Source organism: Hibiscus syriacus, unplaced genomic scaffold (genome assembly GCF_006381635.1).
Source record: "Hibiscus syriacus cultivar Baekdansim isolate YM2019G1 unplaced genomic scaffold, ASM638163v2 tig00014773_pilon, whole genome shotgun sequence".
NCBI lineage: Eukaryota > Viridiplantae > Streptophyta > Magnoliopsida > Malvales > Malvaceae > Hibiscus > Hibiscus syriacus.
The window spans coordinates 79,938-99,593 of record NW_024062337.1 but is presented as its reverse complement, the minus strand read 5'-3'; the positions used below and the strand labels follow the sequence as shown (position 1 = coordinate 99,593).

At 35.0% G+C, this 19,656-nt stretch overlaps 3 protein-coding genes and 1 pseudogene across 3 annotated transcripts; all 4 read right to left on the bottom strand.

The window, feature by feature from the left end:
• Positions 1-98: 98 nt before the first annotated feature.
• LOC120207443 (nuclear transcription factor Y subunit B-7-like) lies at positions 99-890 on the bottom strand. Its single transcript, XM_039206889.1, has one exon. The coding sequence runs from the start codon at positions 815-817 to the stop codon at positions 194-196; it is 624 nt and encodes a 207-aa protein (XP_039062820.1). The 5' UTR covers positions 818-890; the 3' UTR covers positions 99-193.
• Positions 420-13,718, bottom strand: LOC120207444 (annotated as a pseudogene).
• On the bottom strand, positions 8,807-10,692 carry LOC120207442 (F-box/LRR-repeat protein 14-like). The gene is made up of 2 exons (XM_039206888.1): positions 10,610-10,692; positions 8,807-10,283 (listed from the first exon to the last, which is right to left on the bottom strand). Exon 2 carries the CDS (start codon positions 10,257-10,259, stop codon positions 8,838-8,840), a length of 1,422 nt encoding a protein of 473 aa, XP_039062819.1. The 5' UTR covers positions 10,260-10,283; positions 10,610-10,692; the 3' UTR covers positions 8,807-8,837.
• A 2,922-nt stretch (positions 13,719-16,640) lies between the features above and the next one.
• On the bottom strand, positions 16,641-18,835 carry LOC120207445 (probable 3-beta-hydroxysteroid-Delta(8),Delta(7)-isomerase). Its single transcript, XM_039206890.1, has 4 exons — positions 18,681-18,835; positions 17,196-17,342; positions 16,989-17,097; positions 16,641-16,879 (listed from the first exon to the last, which is right to left on the bottom strand). The coding sequence occupies exons 1-4, from the start codon at positions 18,811-18,813 to the stop codon at positions 16,789-16,791; spliced, it is 480 nt and encodes a 159-aa protein (XP_039062821.1). The 5' UTR covers positions 18,814-18,835; the 3' UTR covers positions 16,641-16,788.
• Positions 18,836-19,656: the final 821 nt, after the last annotated feature.

Here is a 19,656-nt window from a genome sequence, read left to right as displayed (position 1 = left end):
TTTCATCAACAACTAGGACAAGGTTTATCAGACAAATCGTAGTCGAAAACGTATGATATTGCTAATATTACATGACAATACAGTACATATCCAGGTGTGTATACGAAATGTATTAACAACATTGCAATTCAAAGCTTGTTGTCGAGAAGAAAAATTGAAAAAAGAAAAAGAAAAAACATATTTGCCGTTGTTCTTACCAGTACCCCACTGAATCAACCTGGTCTTGCTGCTGTAATTGCTTTTGAATGTTATTGGATGAGAAAGGCAATGAGAATGGTTGATCAGAAGGCACAAACGACGTGTGACGAGACAATAAATTTGGTGGTGAATACACATTGCTATTGAAATTAGGTATATTTTGTTCATGTTTTGATTGTTGTTGTTGCTGCTTTTGTTCAGATCTTTGCTGCTTTGGAATATTAAGCTTCTCTCCTTCAATCTCCCTATATTTGCTTAGGTACAATTTTAAGGGTCCTACGTATTCCTCAAACCCTAGGGTCGTGATTGCCCAAATGATGTCATCTCCGTTAATGGTCTTTCTCTTTTCCCTTTGGCATTTATCCGAGGCCTCCCCCGTGACGAAGCTGATGAACTCCGACACGCATTCCTGGACGGTTTCTTTCGCGTCTTTCGATATCTTCCCGTTACTCGGAATCACTTTTTTCATGATCCTCCCGACGTTTGCGATCGGGAGGAAACGATCTTGTTCTTTGTTGTTGTTGTTGTTGCCATTGCAGCTGATTTTTGCACACGGGCTCTCGGGGCTACCCTTGTTATGCCCGTGTGCAGAATTTTCATGGCTAATTTCATCTTCCATTCTCTCTTTTTTCTATAAAAATCTTAGTACCAGATATCTCTCACAATGTTTGAGAATTGAGAGAGACTATAGCTGCCAGGTTTAGAGTTTTGTGGATGTTTGGAGATCTTTTATTGGGGTGAAATAGTTGGAAACAATTGCATAAAAGTAGGCTGTTGAAGGGGGAATTTGAAGAGAAAAAAAGGTAATGTTTTTAGCCAAATGAGTCCCCAAGATTCGCCCTCCTATTTTGAAGTTGTTAGTCGTGGTGGATATAGAAATATATTTTAGGGACGTTACTTGTATATTAATCACATAATTTTTTATATAGGGTGGACATAACTAAAATTTTAAGACGAACATCCTTAATAGATCCGTCACTGATTGTTAGTTATGACTATGACCTAATCAAATCAACTATCATTTCTTGTTTGGGAACCGTACTAGACATGAAAACATCTAAATCTTCATGAATAACTTGGAAGATCTCATTGAGGAGAACTTTTGTTTGAACAGTCATCAAGAGATTATAAGATAATATTTGTTCGGATTCTTTTTTAACTATTGATATCGCACATACATCCTACAAATATATCAATTAAAATTTGAATCCTCTAAAGAGAACAACATTCCTTGTTTAGTTCGATTTTTAACGTCGAGTCCTTTTTACCTACCTACCTACTCCATGGTGTTTTTACTGATCATGCAATAGCTCTATGGTTTGGCTTAGGTAGTGTGGTGCTTTGGGTCACGGCCCTAGCCTCGTTGGACCAGCACAACCTATTGTGGACCGTGTAGGCGAGACTACAAGGCATAGGATAGGCGATCTTCGATGATAAAATTGGACTAAATCGTAAAATTAAAGGTTAGTTCAGAATTAAATAAATTTTTTTTAGGAATTAAACCAAATAAAAAGAAAACTTGAGAGACTTGACATGTCATTTTCCTTTTTTTTTTACTAAAGTCAGATGCTTTTTTTATATAAGTGTTACATGACATGATATTATTCGCCAATGATACTTTTTCAAGGTAAATTACGCTTTTAGTACTTAAATTATTAATTTTGGTTTGTTTTATAAACTTTCAATTTTTTAAAAAATTATACTTAATGTTTTGTCTATGTTTCATTTTAGTAACCCGTCGTTAAAAACTTGACGTGGTTAGTACCTAAATTATCAGTTTTGGTTCGTTTTAGTACCTAAACTTTCAATTTTTTTCAAAACTTAACATTAAATTTTGAGCGGGTACTAAAATAAAACAAAAACTGACTAAAACTGATAGTTTAGGTTTAAACACATGATTTACCTTTTTTTTAAATGATTTGGGATGAAATGGGTAATGAAATTAAACATTAGGGACAAAATTATAGATAGAAAATTACGGGACAACTTGGTAAACCATAGTAAAATTTAATGGACAAATTATGGTTTTAAGGCTTTTCTGGCATAAAAATTAGTGACATTTCAACTAAAGGTGTTCGGCGTCCAACGCACAACGGAGTCCATGGCCTATTAACAACACACGGTCAAGCAAGGTCGTGCACCGATTGCCGCAGAGCTAATAGACCTTTCGGGATATATATTAGAGATTTAGGAATACAAAATTATAAAATTTCAGGAGTGTAAATTTGTATCATCAATAGAAAATATTTAAATTATACGTAGATTTAAAGTTTTTAAGAGTATGACCACACCCTGTAGCATCTTCTCGATCTATCCCTAATTAAATACTTTATCCTGCAATAAGGTTAGAGCTAGGGCTGTAAATGAGACGAGACAGATCGCGAGCTACTCGAGATCGATTCGATCAAGGCTCGATAAATACTCGGATCGAATGGACTCGACTTGAGCTTGATCGAGCTCTTAACGAGCCGAAACGAACTACTTGATATTCGACTCGAAAAGTTCGTGAGCAGCTCGAAAATATAATATATTAAGATTTTATTTTTTAAAAAAATATAGTAAAATTGGAGAATATTGAATATTGATTTTTGTAGGGATGTAGGAAGATATGATTCCGGTATTCTTGCTCTCTCCCCTAAAAAATCTTGCACCCACCATCCACATGCATCCCCATTTTAAGCAACCTATCAGTTTATAATGGTAATTAAATTAAATTTTAATATAATTTTAGTGATTAAAGATTATTTAATGATTAAATTTATTTAAACAAGCATTCTTTATTTATAAGAATTGTGTGGAAGTATGCCAACATTTCTATTGGCAAATAGAGGTTCCCAAGTCCATGCCCAAGTACCTATTACTTCTTGGGTTGTAATTGTTATTAGGTTCCGTCGTTATCGTCGTTCGGAATCCACAAACTATTTCAACCGTCGGTTAAAGTTTTTTTTAAATATGTTCTTGAATTCATTCGAGACGTGAACAAAACTTAAATTGGAGAAGATTGAATATTGATTTTGTAGGGATGTAGGAAGAATTTTGATAAAACACCAAGTTTGTGAAACATACAATATATTTTGGGATAAGGGAATTTCATGTATTTGAACTTTTTGTAATCTCTAAGTTTGTAAAGGGCTTATTCTCTTATTCGTGGAGGTAAGAACCGCCTCTTGTGTTTGATATATTTCATGTTGATCTCGTACTTTTACTTATAAATTCCTAACAAGTGATGTCAAACCTATGGTTTGGAACTCGTGATGATGTGATCATAAGTAGTTATTTCGTTCGAGGGAACTTCTTGTTGTAGACTGTGTTAGCAAGATCGGAGGCATGTAAGAAAAATTTTGTTGCAACAAATTTTTAATTTTTAATTTTAAGAGAATTAATTCTCAATTAATCTAACATAGATATTGGTTTATGTAACGTCCCAAATTTAGAGTAAATTACGCATTTAGTATCTAAACTATCGGTTTCGGTTCATCTTAGTACTTAAAATTTCAATTTTTCAAAATCATACCTAACGTTTAGTTTTTATTTCATTTTAGTACCTTGTCATTAAAAACTTTACGACACTGATTTTTATGGGTAAATTACATCATTCATCACTCAACTATCTAGGGATGGGCATGGGTCGGGTTGGGTCGGGTTTTTGGTCCACCTGACACGACCCAAGAACAAGAAATCCTCCACCCGAGATCCGACCCGACCCGAACCCGACCAAATTTATAACTTAAAGACCCGACCTGAGATAATAAAAAAGTATTATTTTTATTCAATAAAAACAGTGACTTAATTGAAAAAAATAATATATAAAGGGGTATTATTGTAATTATTCCTAAATATATAAGTAAAATTATATATTTTTTGGGTCGGGTCGGGTATTTTTCACCCTAAACTCGACCCGACCGGCTCGGGTCGGTTCAGAATCCATCGGGTTCAGGTCCCATGCCCATCCCTACAATTATCTTCTCGCTCCTATTTTGGTACTTAATTTTCAAATTGCCCATATTTTAATCACTTTAATTTATTTTATTAATAATTTTGTGACATGAAAATTTTTATTGTTATTTTATTAATATATAATTAAAAATAAAAAATAAATTTAAAAATGAGAGTGATTAAATTAGGAGTAATTTGAAAGTTAAGTAATTAAATTAAAAAATTAAACTTTAGTGACCAAAATAGGAGTGAGAAGATAATTGAGTGATGAATGATGCATTTTACCCATAAAAATGTGCCACGTGCAAATCACCCGTTAAGTTTTTAACGACGAGTTATTAAAACGAAACAAAAACTAAGCGTTAGGCATGATATTTAGAAAATTGAAAGTTTCCAAAACTGATAGTTTAAGTAATTCACGCATATCTTAAAATTTTAAGCCTGCAAAAGTATTTGGCCGACAAAACTGTGTGATCTCCAACAGTTTCATATGACGACGATGATTGATCAATTAAGATTAGTGAATCAGTACAACATTGTGAAAGGCAATATGCACTATTAGTGGGGACTGGGGAGGAGAGGGGGCCCTGGCTAAGGTACCTATTTTACTTCTAATCTAATTTATCGATTTAATTTTAGATTTACTCCTATTTTGATCACTCAAGGGTTAAATTATAAATAAATAGGTGATATGAAAGTCAATTGCTATTGTGGCCTTCTTTTATTGACATGAAATCCATACATCATTCATGTCATTTCCCCTTTTCCTCTTTCCTTTTGTTATTTGATCTTTTTCCTCTAAAGATGAAAACTTTATGGTTTCACCCATGTGTAATGTCGACGCTATAAGTATCATTCTCCAGGTGTCTTCTCCAACCACTCAAGATACAAACGAACTCTTCTCATCGTCTCCTACCTCAAGATACAAATGAATCTCTTCATCATCTCCTACCACTTTATCAATTTAGATTTTTTTTCCAAAACCACTTTAAAACTCAACCCCAAATCTACAACTCGTGAAACCCTAAATCGCTATGATCTATAATATCCACCATCCAATCAACTTGAAAATAAGATTTACAACTCGTTTCCTCCTTCTCTACTTCTCCACTTCTCCACTTTATGATTTGGAAGAAGATACTTCATCATTGAAAAATAAAAGAAATATGAAACCAGAGGGTTTGTTTCACAAAAAATGAAGAAAATTTAGGGGTTATTTCATATTTTTTAAAATAAAATATAGATTAATAAAATCGTTAAATGTTTAGCAGTTGAGTGACTAAAATAAGAGCAATTTTGAAGTTCGGTGAGTAAATTAAAAAAAAAAACTATAATGACTAAAATAGAATAAAATGGAATTGAGTGATGGATTTTATAAAACTTCAAGTCATCAACAATGCTACATATAATAATGGAACAAGGCTTCAAGTTCAAAGTGAAGTTATCATATATTTGTGCATGCTTAATTGGATGTCGCCTAACAACAAACAACCTTTTCTTTTTATTTAAAACAATTAGGATAAATTATATCACACTCACTTAAAGATTGGTTCTCGACAAAACCCAATAGGCGAGAGAGTGAGTGACCTTGTTGGCCTCTCGGTTGACATAGAAAACTTTAAAATCTTGGTTCTTGTAAACGATTGCATGAGCCTCATTGAGCATCAATCCGATGGTGGAAATATCCTCTCTTCGGTTCGTAAGACAATTCACAATCGAAATAGAATCTCCTTCAATACTAACTCATTGTCACTCGTTCTCGACAGCGAACTGGAGTAGCTTCGGAGGTGCAAGGTGGGTCAATTTTACGAGCCGTTCCCCCCAAAACCAAAATGGAGAACCTAGAGAAGGCTAAATGGATCAATATTTTTACTTGATCAAAACAAAAGAAATGGTGTTAATAACAAAGGGAAAATGGCGATGTGCACATGGACAGTTGAGCTTGACATCCAAAAGAGGAAATAAAAGAAATAAATCCCATAAGAGTACAAAAAACAAAAAGACAATCTCAAATATATTTATATTCTAAGGGAATCAACTATAGGATGTTATTTTTTCGAGTCCCTAGACTATTAAAAGTTACAAAATGGTCACCGAACTATTCATTATGTTCTAAACTCTTTTTTTTTTGTTAAAAAATTGACGAAAGTGTGAGCTGGGCTTTAACCTACTGACTGGGATATGATAAAATTTAATCTCACAATCTCAAACGACTATCGTATCTCAGTTATCATGCTAACGTCCAATACAGACAACTGTTAGTTTTTTAACTGAAAATAACAAATTCGAAACACAATGAATAGTCGGGTGACCATTTTGTAACTTTTAAGAGTAGAGGGACTCAACAAAACAATAACCTATAATCGACAAACCATTTGTTTACTTTACTCTTTTTTAATTGGGTAAATTACAAATTTCATCCTTCAACTTAACTTGAAGGTGAAAAACAACATGTCTCGATTGGATTCTATCTAACAACAGACGACAAAAATAAAAGAACAAAAAATCAAATCGTTTAAGACTAAATTTATGAAGTTTGAGTGTTTTTTCAATTAAATGGACACTAAATTTGTGCATAGAAGTATGGAATGAATTTACTGAAGAATTTTAGTACCTATCAACTACCGTTCATATAGCATTCGCATAACTTTATTTTCCACGTATATTTTATTGATAATTTTGTTTTTTTTATAAATTCATCCCTTATAATTTTACAAGTGGTAGTTTACTGTATCTTAAGTGGAAAATACATGTGGAACGCATATAACAATCGAGTAATGGAGTAATTGACTGCTTAACACGATTGAGTCATGAGACTCTGATTGGGCAAAGAATATTCCTAACACTGTCATCTTATATAGTCGGAATGATGCAAATGAATCGATTACCCATAGTTTAAATATTTTTGTTTTAACACGAATCAATTTATTTTAGTGGTTAAAAGAACCGTTGTTATTCCCAGAGGCCATGGGTTCGAACATCAGCGGCTGCAACAGCTGATTAAGCGTTCTTCAAATGATTGAGAGTATGTAAAATCGATACTACTTTATAATCACCTTAACTTAATAAAAAAAAGAGAAAATAACTTCAGTGACAGAAAATGCCTTATAATATACGATTTTAACAAACTTTTTTTGGATTTGCGAAAATAACCAACAAATTCGCAACGCGAACTCTAGTTTCGCAACACAGTTTTCAAATTCACAATGCGATTCTCCAAAATCGCAACGCGGTTTTCAAATTCACGTTGCGAATTTCGCAACGATAATTACCGATATAGGTAAACACGCAACTCAGTTTTCAAATTCGCAACGCGATTCTCCAAAATCGCAACGCGAATTTCGTTTTCGTAACTCTAATTACCGATATAGGTAAACACATCGCAACTTGAATTCGCCAATTTCGCAACAATCAAGACCCGATTTAGGTAAACTCGGTAGAAAAAATCGGGTAAAAATCTGAATACGAATTTGAAAATTGAGTTGCGAATAGTTGTGTTCACCTATATCGGTAATTAGCGTTGTGAAATTCGAGTTGTGAAAACGAAATTCGCGTTGCGAATTTGAAAACTGATTTATGAATAGTTGTGTTTACCTATATCGGTAATTAGCGTTGCGAAAACGAAATTCGCGTTGCGAATTTGAAAACTGAGTTGCGTGGTTACCTATATCGGTAATCAGCGTTGCGAATTTGAAAATCGCATTGCGAAATTGGAATTCGCGTTGCGAATTTGTTGGTTATTTTCGCAAATAAAAAAATTTGATTAAAATCGTATATTATAAAGCATTTTTGTCACTGAAGTTATTTTCACTAAAAAAATTATAGTCGAGTAATGTTTCCTTGTTTTGTGCTTTAAATGTGAGGAGAAAGTAGGACACTCCAAGCTTGATTTATAGTACCTTAGCCTTTGGTACGGGGAAAAGACCTACACCCTTTAATTTGTTAATCGATGTGATGCCATTTAGAGATGACAACAGGTCGGGTTTTTAGTTAATCCAATTCAACTCAAAAATCTATCTACCCAAACTCGATCCGACTCAAAAAATTTATATCTTCAACCCGATTTGACCCGAAAAATATATAATCTCTACCCGACTCCAACCCAACCCAATTTTTTAGAATAGAAATAAAGACCCGACCCAATATAAAATAAGAACTTAATTAAAATAATAAGAAAATTTTAAGAAAATTACATTATTATCATTGAGTCAGGTCGGAAAATTTTTCACCTTCCACCCGAATCCAACCCAAACCCAAAATTTAAAAAAAAAATCCGACCCTATCAGATCGAGACCCGTCGGATTCGAATTAAATTGCCATTTTTTAATACCATTACTCTTTCATTTATTACTTTTTCTATTATTTTTTCAATTCTTTCTGACCTATATTGCTTCATCAAACGAACACACCGATCTCGGTAGTTAAAAGAACTTCATGATATCCCTTGAAATCCCAGATTCAAACACTACGCATGTAAGGATATAAACATTCATTGTCAAATGGTCTTCAGTAAAGGATAACATTTTCAACAATCAATAATACAGTTTAGCATATACAAATTACATTGTTATTATCAACTGTTACATTTAAAGGAAATACAATACCAAAATCAGATGCAGAAATGTTCATTGAAATTGGGAAGGCTGCACAAACCAAAGGAAACACATATTAATTACACTTTACCACTCGAGCCTGTAAACGGTTCAATACATCCATGACAAATCTTGCCGGAACAATATCGATCTAGCGGCACCGTTGATTGCTCTTTCGGAAATTTGAGGACAATCCTCAACAGCCAATAAGTCCAGTTTGTATGAACCGACAAGAGTTTTGAACCCCTCATCTGTAATCCCCAAACATTTGCTCAGCCGCAAAACACGGATACGGGGAAACTGACTTACTAGCTGCAACCCCTCGTCGCTTATTTCTTGGCATCTCACAAGGTCCAGGGTTTCTAAATGCTGAGCTGAGCATAGAGCTTCCATCCCGATATCAGTGAAGGAATAGACATGGTCGAGAGCAAGTTCCCTAACTGGGCAATTTTGGATCACACTAAGGATTCCATTAAAAGTAAATGATGAAAACGAAGGGAACTCTCCATCAGAGAATGATATCCTCACCGTTTCAAGCATCGGACAGTTCAGAGCAATAGCTTTTAGACTCTCATCAGTTAATCTTAATGGATTGTTCATCAATAAAGGCATTGAGAAATCAGAAGGAACTCGGAGGGATATTGACCGAAGATTGCTAGACTTTTGTGCTAAGCTTACAATGTCAGAGTCTCTTACTCCAACGCACATGTCCAAGTGAATTTTCTCCAAGTTCCGGCACTTCCCTAATATGCAAGCCAGTCCTCTTCCAGGGCTGATGATGCAATTTACCAAGCTAAGCTCCTGCATATTTTCACATGGAATACGCTGCATCTGCCACCGATCTACAGCCAATCGATCATAAACTTTCATATAGCGGTAATTAACATCCACCTCAAATTGCAACCGTTTTAGCTTTTTCCAACTTGGTCCTAGCTTTATCAAATCAGCTTCCCCAATTGCTCTACAATTTTTAATAGACAGATCTTCAAGAGTTTCAAGCTTGCCAAGATATTCTAACCACTCAACACTATTAATATTCAGACAGCGAATAAGATGGAGGACGGCGAGGCTTCTGCAGCCTACAACAAGGGATAGTATGCCACAACCGGTAATTCTTGGGGTAAAGTTCAACTTCAAAGCTGAAAGCTTCGAGCAAGAAGCCAGGTGACGAAGGCCCATATCGGTGACAAATGTGCAATAGCTTAAAGTGAGATCACTTAGTAAAGGGCAGTAGCCAGCAAGAATCGAGAGTCCATGGTCATCCATTTGTTTTCCGAGTTTCGACATCCAACCAGCGTAAGTGATTTCTACTTTTGTTAAGTTGGGAAACCTATTGCAAAGTGAAGCCAAAGCTTCATTTGCAGGATCTAATCCACAACCAACACGAAGAGAGATTCTCTGTTCGTTGTCCGTCTCGTATAGACACTTACACGCTAACGAAACAGAGTTCCTGTCCACAGTTTTCCTAATCCTGCCTAAAATTTCCCAAATCAAGTGTTCTGGTAACTCATCCATTGCAAACCCAGATATCATCTACCTCAACAAAGGCCTAAATTTCTGCAGGAACGAAAATATCAAACTTTTCTTTCGCATAACAAGAAATTAGTAAATTTCACACAAATTTTGCAATACAGATCTACACATGGAAATTTTGAAGCCCAACAATTAGCACAGACTACCCAGAATAGAAAACCTTCGATGAAACAAAATCTACAAACATATAAAAGGATTCTCATACCCAGTAACGCAAATAACCTCTTCTGTATTGATTTTGAACAACAAATACAGGATCTGATCAATTTAACCAATAGTTTTTCAGAAAATAAATCTAAACTACAGACGAGGAACAATAGATTAAAAAAAATGGATGCATTATGCGGTACCTGAAATTCAATGGATAAAAGCAGCAATAATTTTTGTTTTATGAAAATGAATGCCCAAATCTTGGAAACTTACGTAATTGCATTCTTCAATTTTGCTTCTGCGGCGGCTTCGTCGGTCGCCGGTTGGTGGTAATAATTCGTGTTTGTGAATTGTGATGTACTCTACGTAATTGGCTGTCCCTTTTTCTCACATATATATATATATATATATATATATATATATATATATATATATATATATATATATATATATATGGGGTAAGGGAGGTAAGATAATAGTCTACTCTTAACATTAGATTGAGAGCAATTTTCGTAAGAGATCTCTAAATTATAAAATACCTCCCGTAAAACTCGATCCCTCGACTTCAAGATTAAAAACCTTGTGCTTTACCAACTGAACTGAATGATCATTTCATAATTGTGATGTACTCTACATAAATATACATAAAAAAATCTTTTGTAGTGCCTTTTAATTTTAGATTCATATAAATTTTGGTACCTAAAATTTGTACTGATGTGCAATTTAGTACACAACTTCTTTTTGCAATTAGGCACCTAACTTTTGGGGTGCAATTTGGTAACCAGCTTTTATTTTTTGGTGCAATTAGGTACCTAATGATTAAATTGCATGATTCATAGAAATTTGGGTTAAGTTTGATTTCATATTATGAAATGTTTTGATGCTTTTAAAGTTTTTTTAAATTATAGTTATTATTTTTTAAATGATAAAATCACTATTTTCGTTATAATTTAAAGATTGGTCGTAACCGTTATTAGGTTGTTCAAAAAAATGAAATTTAGGTGGAAAAAGTGAAATTTAATATAATATGTTAAAGAAAAATAAAAAAAAATTACACCCCGTTATTTTTTAAGAAAAGAAAATTAAAATTCTGGACTCATATTTATAAATTTTTGGATCCGCCACTAATATCTATTCAAATAATCCCAATCATTTGACAATGACATTTGCGGTGCTCGAATCCGAGTTATTAAGGAATAACGAGGAGTCTCTTAACCACTAAGATACCGAGGGATAGTCGAGAGTAGACTCTCTCCTAAAAATTTAAATTATTATATACTTTAAATATTTTCTTTTTATTTTCTAGTAAAAATCTATTTTCGTCCTTAAAATTTATAAGTTTATCGTTACATAAATTTTTTAATATTCACACGTTTAGCATAAAATCATACGTCTATCTCGATGACAGTAACCTCTAAAAAAAGTAGTTTAAATTTAATAATCAAAATTGGTCAAGTGACTCGATTGACTCAACTGCTCAGTTTAATAGTTTTATTATTGAATTTCTCAATTTAATGGTTCAAATAAATCCAATGGCTTAATTGGTATTTTCTTTAAAAGTCCATACTTATGATTATAACTAGGATAAATTACATCCTTACTCATCTAACTATTAGAACGCTTTTGTTTTGATCATAGAAATGTAAAAGCTTTCAATTCCGTCACTAATGTTTTCAGTTTTTTCGATTTTGAACACCCTAGATCGTTAATGAAAATGGTGGCATGACTTTTTTTTCAATTGTGCATAATAACACAGTCAATCCTCAACATTTACACATCCTATCAATTTGATCATAAGTAAATTTAATTCTTTACATTTACCAATTCTATCGATTTGCGCTTAATATTAAAGCAATATTGGAACAAATCTATAAATAAATAAATAAATAAAACTCGAAACATTATCTTTAATTTGTGCACATCGATACCATAGATTGAAGAGAGTTTTGATCCTCAACATTCTTAACTCAGTACCATAGAGAAACATTACCAATGTGGACTTCTCTTCCGGTATTAGTAATTAGAAAGCTGAATATGAGATCTTACTTGTTCAGCAGCAACTCTATGCGGATTTTGTGACTTGATGAATCGCATTTGCCAAATATTCGACATTGCCAGTCGTAACACCCGCCATACTGCATTTTTTTTGTTTGCAGCAATGGCAGATACTGAGTCCTGATACTCCGGAAAGAATAAGGAACTAGTTTCTCGAAGATATTTACCTGATTCGACCGTTTCGAGTCATATAGATGTGGAATTCATTCGTCGAGCGATCCACCTGTTCCGGTGTCAACCCGCTGTAGCAGAACATGCCTATCTGCTTGAACTTCCAAGAGTTAACAAAATTCCTGGGAAACAAAATTTGACAAACTAAACATACCTGATTAGTGATGTGCTGCCATGATAAAGGGGAACCTAGCTTTTCAAGGTTCCCTCGTAAAGCAGTTCACATTCCAATTATGCGATCAGCCATGACCTGCAGACCATTTGAGTTATCTATTTCAGATGATCTTAAAAGAAGATTACACAGATGGTTTGTTTATAACATTCAACTATGTTCCCCCTTTAGGGTTGGCATTGCAATGGCATTAGATATAGGAAATTCACTAAACTTTGTCAACAAGTCATACCGCCCCAAGGGATACCCAACTGTCCACCAAAGTAAAAGTTTAAAAGAGGGTTCAGTTTTTTTTTTTTTTTGGGGGGGGGGGGGGGGCTATGTCCCAAAGGGTTTAATTTCTATGTACGTGCCTCCATGGGTTTTCGATAATCAGTCCTAGTTCCGAAATATGCAATAAGGACATCATTTCCCTGTGGACACTACACGCAGCTTATTTCCTTTCGTGCAATTAGCCTAAATACAAAAGCTTCAAAAAGAAACCACGCAATTACCTTAACTTCTTTCAGCCATAGTTTCAAGTCTGGATCACCAAGAATCGTCAAAACTATGAGAGCACCATGAACAGGTGGGTTGCGGTACATGGGTCTTGCAAGCTGCTGCAGTTGACTTTTTACTTCTACTGTTTGTTTTTCATCTTCACAAATCACACTGCAGGTGTTATTGCAGAATTGGTATCAGGAAATAAAACCTTGTAAAGGTAAAACGTTGTGCATTCGTTGACAATGATAAGGGAATTACCTGAGGCAACCTACTCTCTGGCCATAAGTGTCCCATATTTTTTGCATATGATTCTGCAATTCCTATATGATGACCATCTTCAAGAAAAATCCTGATGGACTTTGCATCTCTCTCTGGGTCACCGCTCGCAAAACCTTGATAGGCCATGTCGAAAAAGGAAAAATGATCTTTCGCCTAACAAAAATGAATATGTTGTTTCAAAAAGTACAAGGCTCAGAAACAATTGGATTGGAGATCAAAGAAAAATGTGAACATGAGGATACAAATTCTCTCATGAAATGAGTTGGGTAAAGAAAAGGGTGCAAAAAAAGCTTTTACCTTGATGTGGTGTGAGATTTCTCTCCACTGCTCCTCTGTAGTCTGTAGGATCCACGCCAGTGGGGTTATGAGCACATGCATGAAGTAGAAAGACTGAACCATTTGGAGCATTCTGTGAAGAAAGAGAGGCATTTCCTTTAGCAATGATTATACACACAGAGAATCAAGGGGAGTTCAACAAATAAAAGGAACCAAAAATAAGGATGGGATATTAATTAATATGTTCAGATACAAAGAACGATCCTTGCATAGCTTGATGTCATCCATCATTGCTGAAAAATCCAGACCTCTCGATTCTGGGTGATAATAATGGTAGGTTTTCTGAGGTACTTGAGCATCTCTCCAGATATTGTGGTGGATGTTGATTTCTCATATTACAAGCAACATAAGTAATAAATTAAGTGAAAGAGAGAGAAGGCTAGATTATAATTTCTCAATCTGATAACTGAACTTGTACAGATCCTAAAAAATGAGCTAAGACAGAGAGAGAAAATAGTATAGAGTAACGGCAACATAGCAAGATGGCTCACTTTGACCAAGTAGGGACTGGTATATGGATTTGGGTGTCGGGGCAAAAACGCTTTTGAAAGTCTGCAAAAAGTCGGCATGCACCAGTCCCAGACAATGCTTGCACTTCTGCTATCCTTCTGTCTTTTATCAACTCAGAATTCTCACCATAGGCCAACTTCAGTGTTTCTTCCACCATCTTCACACTTCCTCCCGTAGGAAGATATTCCCTGGTAGAAAGAAAACATATGGATAACATTTCTGTCAAGGTCCCAACACAATCCACTTCAAGGAGTCAAACCGAACAGTTCATCTATATCTGATCTTCTAATTTTACCAAGCTAACTAGCAAAATTTAGTAATGCCATCAACAGAGCCTTGGCTTTCCATGTACAAATAAATAATAATAATTAGAAAAATCCAACTAGTTTACATTCCAAAACAACCGGCTCCCCATTATCATCACGGTAAGCACCCTGAAAACAAGTCCAGAACATTATTAACAACTCCATTGCTTTTGGATTTTCAACAACAAAAAGAAATTTGCGTAGCTATATCAACAGGTTTCAAATTCAATGGTCCGTCTCACCTTGTTGCGCTTTAAATTACTATTCAATCATCCTTTCTTTAGTCGTCACAGCAGAATTCAACTTAACTACCGAGCGATGATATATGTCTTTCACGTGTGTGTATCCGTCTAATATGTATATTTCAAACATATTTCACAAGAGGACGAGTGATGTAGGAAGAGTTGGAAGGGGAGAAGGACTTGTCGAGAGGCACGACGTAGTTTGAATTAGGTACTCCCTTTTTAGCATCGCTGCTGCCATTGTTGCCGCTTCTGCTGCAATTGAAAAGGCCGTGGAATCGCCATCTCCGCGCGGTCTCAGCCGCGACTACCAACCAGCCATTCCTGTTGCTGCTGTGGTTGTTTGAATCGGACACCGGCTGCGGTGACCGTTGCGAGAGAAAGACGCCGCCACCTCTTCGCAATTGTATTGACATGTCCCGATAAGCTCGTTTGGTCAAATGCTTACCGTTCTTATTTATTTACTACTTTCTCTTGTCTCGCTTCACCACTTGTACTTTAAAAACAAAATAGATAAAACTACCAAAATGGTCACCTTAGTTTCGTGTTCTTTTTTTTGGGTAACGTTATCAATTTGTAACATTTTGATCTCTGAAATATTAGATACTATTAATTTTGTAACATAGCATGTAATTTATTTAATTTGATGTCTGGAATTTAGATAAAATATTGACTTATTTTTAAAATTTTCAATAAAATACAAATTTGACTCCTAAAGGTACCTAAACTATCAGTTTTGATCCGTTTTAGTACTTAAACTTTCATTTTTTTCGAAATCATACCTAATGTTAGTTTTCGTTTCATTTTGGTATTCATAGTTAAAAACTTAACGCATTTAGTGCCTAAACTATCAATTTATCTATTTTAGTATCTAAACTTTTAATCTTTTCAAAACTTAGCATTAAATTTTGAACGGAGTACTAAAATAAAACAAAAACTAAAGTTTTTAACGATAGTTACTAAAATGAAACAAAAACTAAACATTAGGTATAGTTTTGAAAAAATTGAAAGTTTAGATACTAAAATGGATAGAAATTGAAAATTTATGTACTAAATATGTAATTTACCCAATTTTATTTCTTTACTAAACAAACCACACAGTGAACTTTTTGAACCGGAATTCATACTAAAATCTAAAACATACGAAATAAATCTTGACAATAGAACTTGCAACTATCTCATCAATTTAGGAAATATGTTGTAAAAAAAACTAGATTAATTAATGAAAAGGAGGCCCTTGACTAATGGAAAATTTTCATTTTTAGTCCCTCACATCCAGAATATTAAAATTTTGAGATCAGTATTCTCTGTAAATAGTTGGACATATTCAAGCAAAACATGCATCCAAATGACAAATTGATTCTACCAAGGAAAGGGATCAATAAACATAGCTTGCTACCATGAACAAGTTCAGCTTTCTCTTGTCGAACTTCACACAGTTCGATACACGATCGAGGCACGAAGCATATGCAACCAGAGTTTACAATACTGAAATACGACGAACCAGCTAAGCTCCAAGGCTCACAATAATAGACCTTCCCTATGATTATATGCTATGCAAGCAATTTTGATTTTATCCACCAGCAAATGCTTGTGCATGCAATCTGTCCGAAACGATTAACGTCCATATACGGATAACCAATTAACTGGAATGAAAATTATTTCGAGATCGGGCCACAAGTGCACACACTAAGACATTTGTTAAACAAAGAAATCTTCCGCAGCCTGTTGTGCAGTCTTACCTCACCTAACCTTCTTCTTCTGGCTTTGGCTCTGCACCGCGAGACAAATTTTCTTCCAACACCGGATAGCGATGAGTGAGGGTATCAGAATCCAGAAGCAGTTCCATAGAGCTGCCCCAGGGAGACGGCAAACTGAAGTATGTAGCTATACCCCATTCCTTTGGCGATAGCATACCTGCAGGATTAGAAAACAACATTTTACAATGAGAATAATCGACGCGGAAAGGAAAAAAGACGATAACAAATTCGATATATGGAACTGTGTATGAAGGCATGAAGCATACACTGCCAGAAGGCAAGGTGGACCTTCCAGAACTGATGTCATTCCTTCAACAGCAACAATTGCAGAATCTCTTCCTGCATATCTTGAGTCACCTTTGCTGTATTCTTTCCCTGCGATTTAATCGTATTCGCATGAATCAATTTCCCACTTAAGCACCTACAAGGTAGGAACTATTGACATTTATCATAACGTAAAAAAGGGAACTTACAAACTTCAGCTAGATAAAATCCAGTCTTGTCTTTGTAGAATTCGGGAGAGAATGCGAAATAGCCTTCGAGAACGATATGCGTAAGTCCCGTGAAAGCCCACCAGCACATGAGCAACCTATCGAGTTTAGATATGTTGCGCGATCTCCCTGGTAGAACAAGTCAATATCTAAATGAAACGAGTTTACAATCCATTAAAAACTAACATGAAGAAGACACATTGTCGATCATGTCTCGGATCAGAGTTACAATTTCTCCGGTAAATTTCTAAAATACCAAATAAGAGATGCTTCTACTCAGCTTATGGTCCACTATGAAGCACGGGGACGGCGAAGGAGCCCCGTTTCAAGTACCCGAAATGTTTTGGGGACGTCCCTGGGGTAATTACCACCGACAATAATTGCTCGGGACTAGCCGAAGGCGGAGGAGGAGCCGTTGGGACCCTCCTTCGGATTCGAACGAAAAACAGAACGGGAATGGTGAGACGGGCAGGGGGAACAAGAAGAGGAAGTCCCGATGGGCAGATGATGAGCCTAAGCCGGGGATTCAGCTCCCCTATTTCCGAAAAGGAAGGAAAGAAACAAAAGGAAGAAGCGGCCGCGGGCGGAGAAAGTAGGATTTATAGAATTTTTTGTATAATTTCCAGTTGTTCCCTGATCTTTCTAGGGATTTCGAATTTGGAAACAATTTTTTTTGTATTTTTCAAATTGGACACTAAAATTAATTTAGGGGTTTGGAGAAAATACTCAAATGTTAGGATTTTAATTAGAGTTAAATTAGGGTGTTATACCAATTTTTCTACGAAATATTGACCTTATTTATGATTTTTATAGCTATTTAAAATTTTAAAAAAATTATATGATGTACTCTAGCCGTCCCGTGTAATTTTAGAAATTATTATTTTTCGTATCCGTGCAACATTAGGTGGTCCATTTGTACCTAAACCTTTGAGGCCCTCAATCAAGAACAAACCTTTTAAGAACTGCTCAGTAAAAGAGCTCTATATGTCAAAGTAATCTATCAAGAACGAATTTTTTTTGCATCTGCTCAAATAAATAGGTTCGAACAAAATTCGACTCGAAAAACTGATTTTTTATATTCGAATTGACTTATAATTTCATAAACTCGACTAAAAAAAATTCAAATTCGAAATATTTAAACAGAGAAGCCATTATTTAAGCAGGTCCAAAAGGGTTTTTGATCTTGAATCACTCAAAAGTTTAACACCAAATTAAGTCCCAAAGAAGTGCATAGTATAACACAGTTTCAGCCTTTGAGTAGATCCAGACTCTAGCAAGTTCACGTAACGTTTTTCGAAGTACTCTTGAGAAGTAGTTAACGAGTACAAAAACGAGTCAACCCATTTTCAGATGGTGCTAAATTCAAACCCCAAAGCATCTGAAAACATAAAAATCTACAGAAACTGTACTGAAGATGAAGGTATTTTGATTAGAAACGGAGAAAAAGAAAGAGAAAGGAGGACAAACCAGAGAGCAACCAGACAAGCGAGACGACGAGGAGAGAAGAGAGGCCATAGACGCCAACAATGGTGGCCTGAGAGAGGGAGACGGGCACGTATCCGGGCAGTTGCAGATCTCTGGGCACATATGGGTGCTCCATTCTCAACCCGCCTTCTTTTGCTACTCAACAGTTCAACGACAGTTCATAACTCGATTCAACATTTACATATTCTGACCTGAAAATAAAGAGTTAATTTCATTGTATATCCCCAAATTATAACCATCATTTTAAATTAGTCCATAATCTTTTGAATATTTTTATTTTATCTCCAAGCTATGACTTTCATTTTAAATTATTTCTTAAACTTTTGAAAATTCTAATTTGTCCCTAAACTTTTAAATATTCCAACTTCATCTCCAAATTCATCCAAACATGTAACTAGTTCCAACCATAGTTTAACCTAAATTTTGCTTTTTCAAACATATAATAATATAACTTGGCCCGGGAATTAAAATAGTGATTGATTAACAGAATAACAGTCGCTATATCCTGGTCGCGGTGACGGCCAAAATCGTTACCGCAAAAAGTAGCAACAGAATCACACCAATAACAATGGATCACGACCTCAATTTAATGGATAGCGGCCAATCACGATAATAGCGAATCGTTATTACGCTATTGTTTCGCTATCTTATTTAAAAAAAATTAGTTTGTGACCGCAATAGCCGTAATGACCGCAATAGCATTCTTTATATGCGCAACCGCGATAAACTTGACAAAAAATGAGACCGCAACCGCAATTTAAATCCCTTACTTGGCCTAACGATTTTATAAACAAGAGATGTAATTAGTATATATATATAGTTTAGGTTAAAATTGGAATATTCAAAACGTTTGAGGACTAATTTAGAATGATAGTCATAGTTTATAGATAAAATTGAAAAATTTAAAAGTTTAAGAACAAATTCGTTATATGCGCAACCGCGATAAACTTGAAAAAAA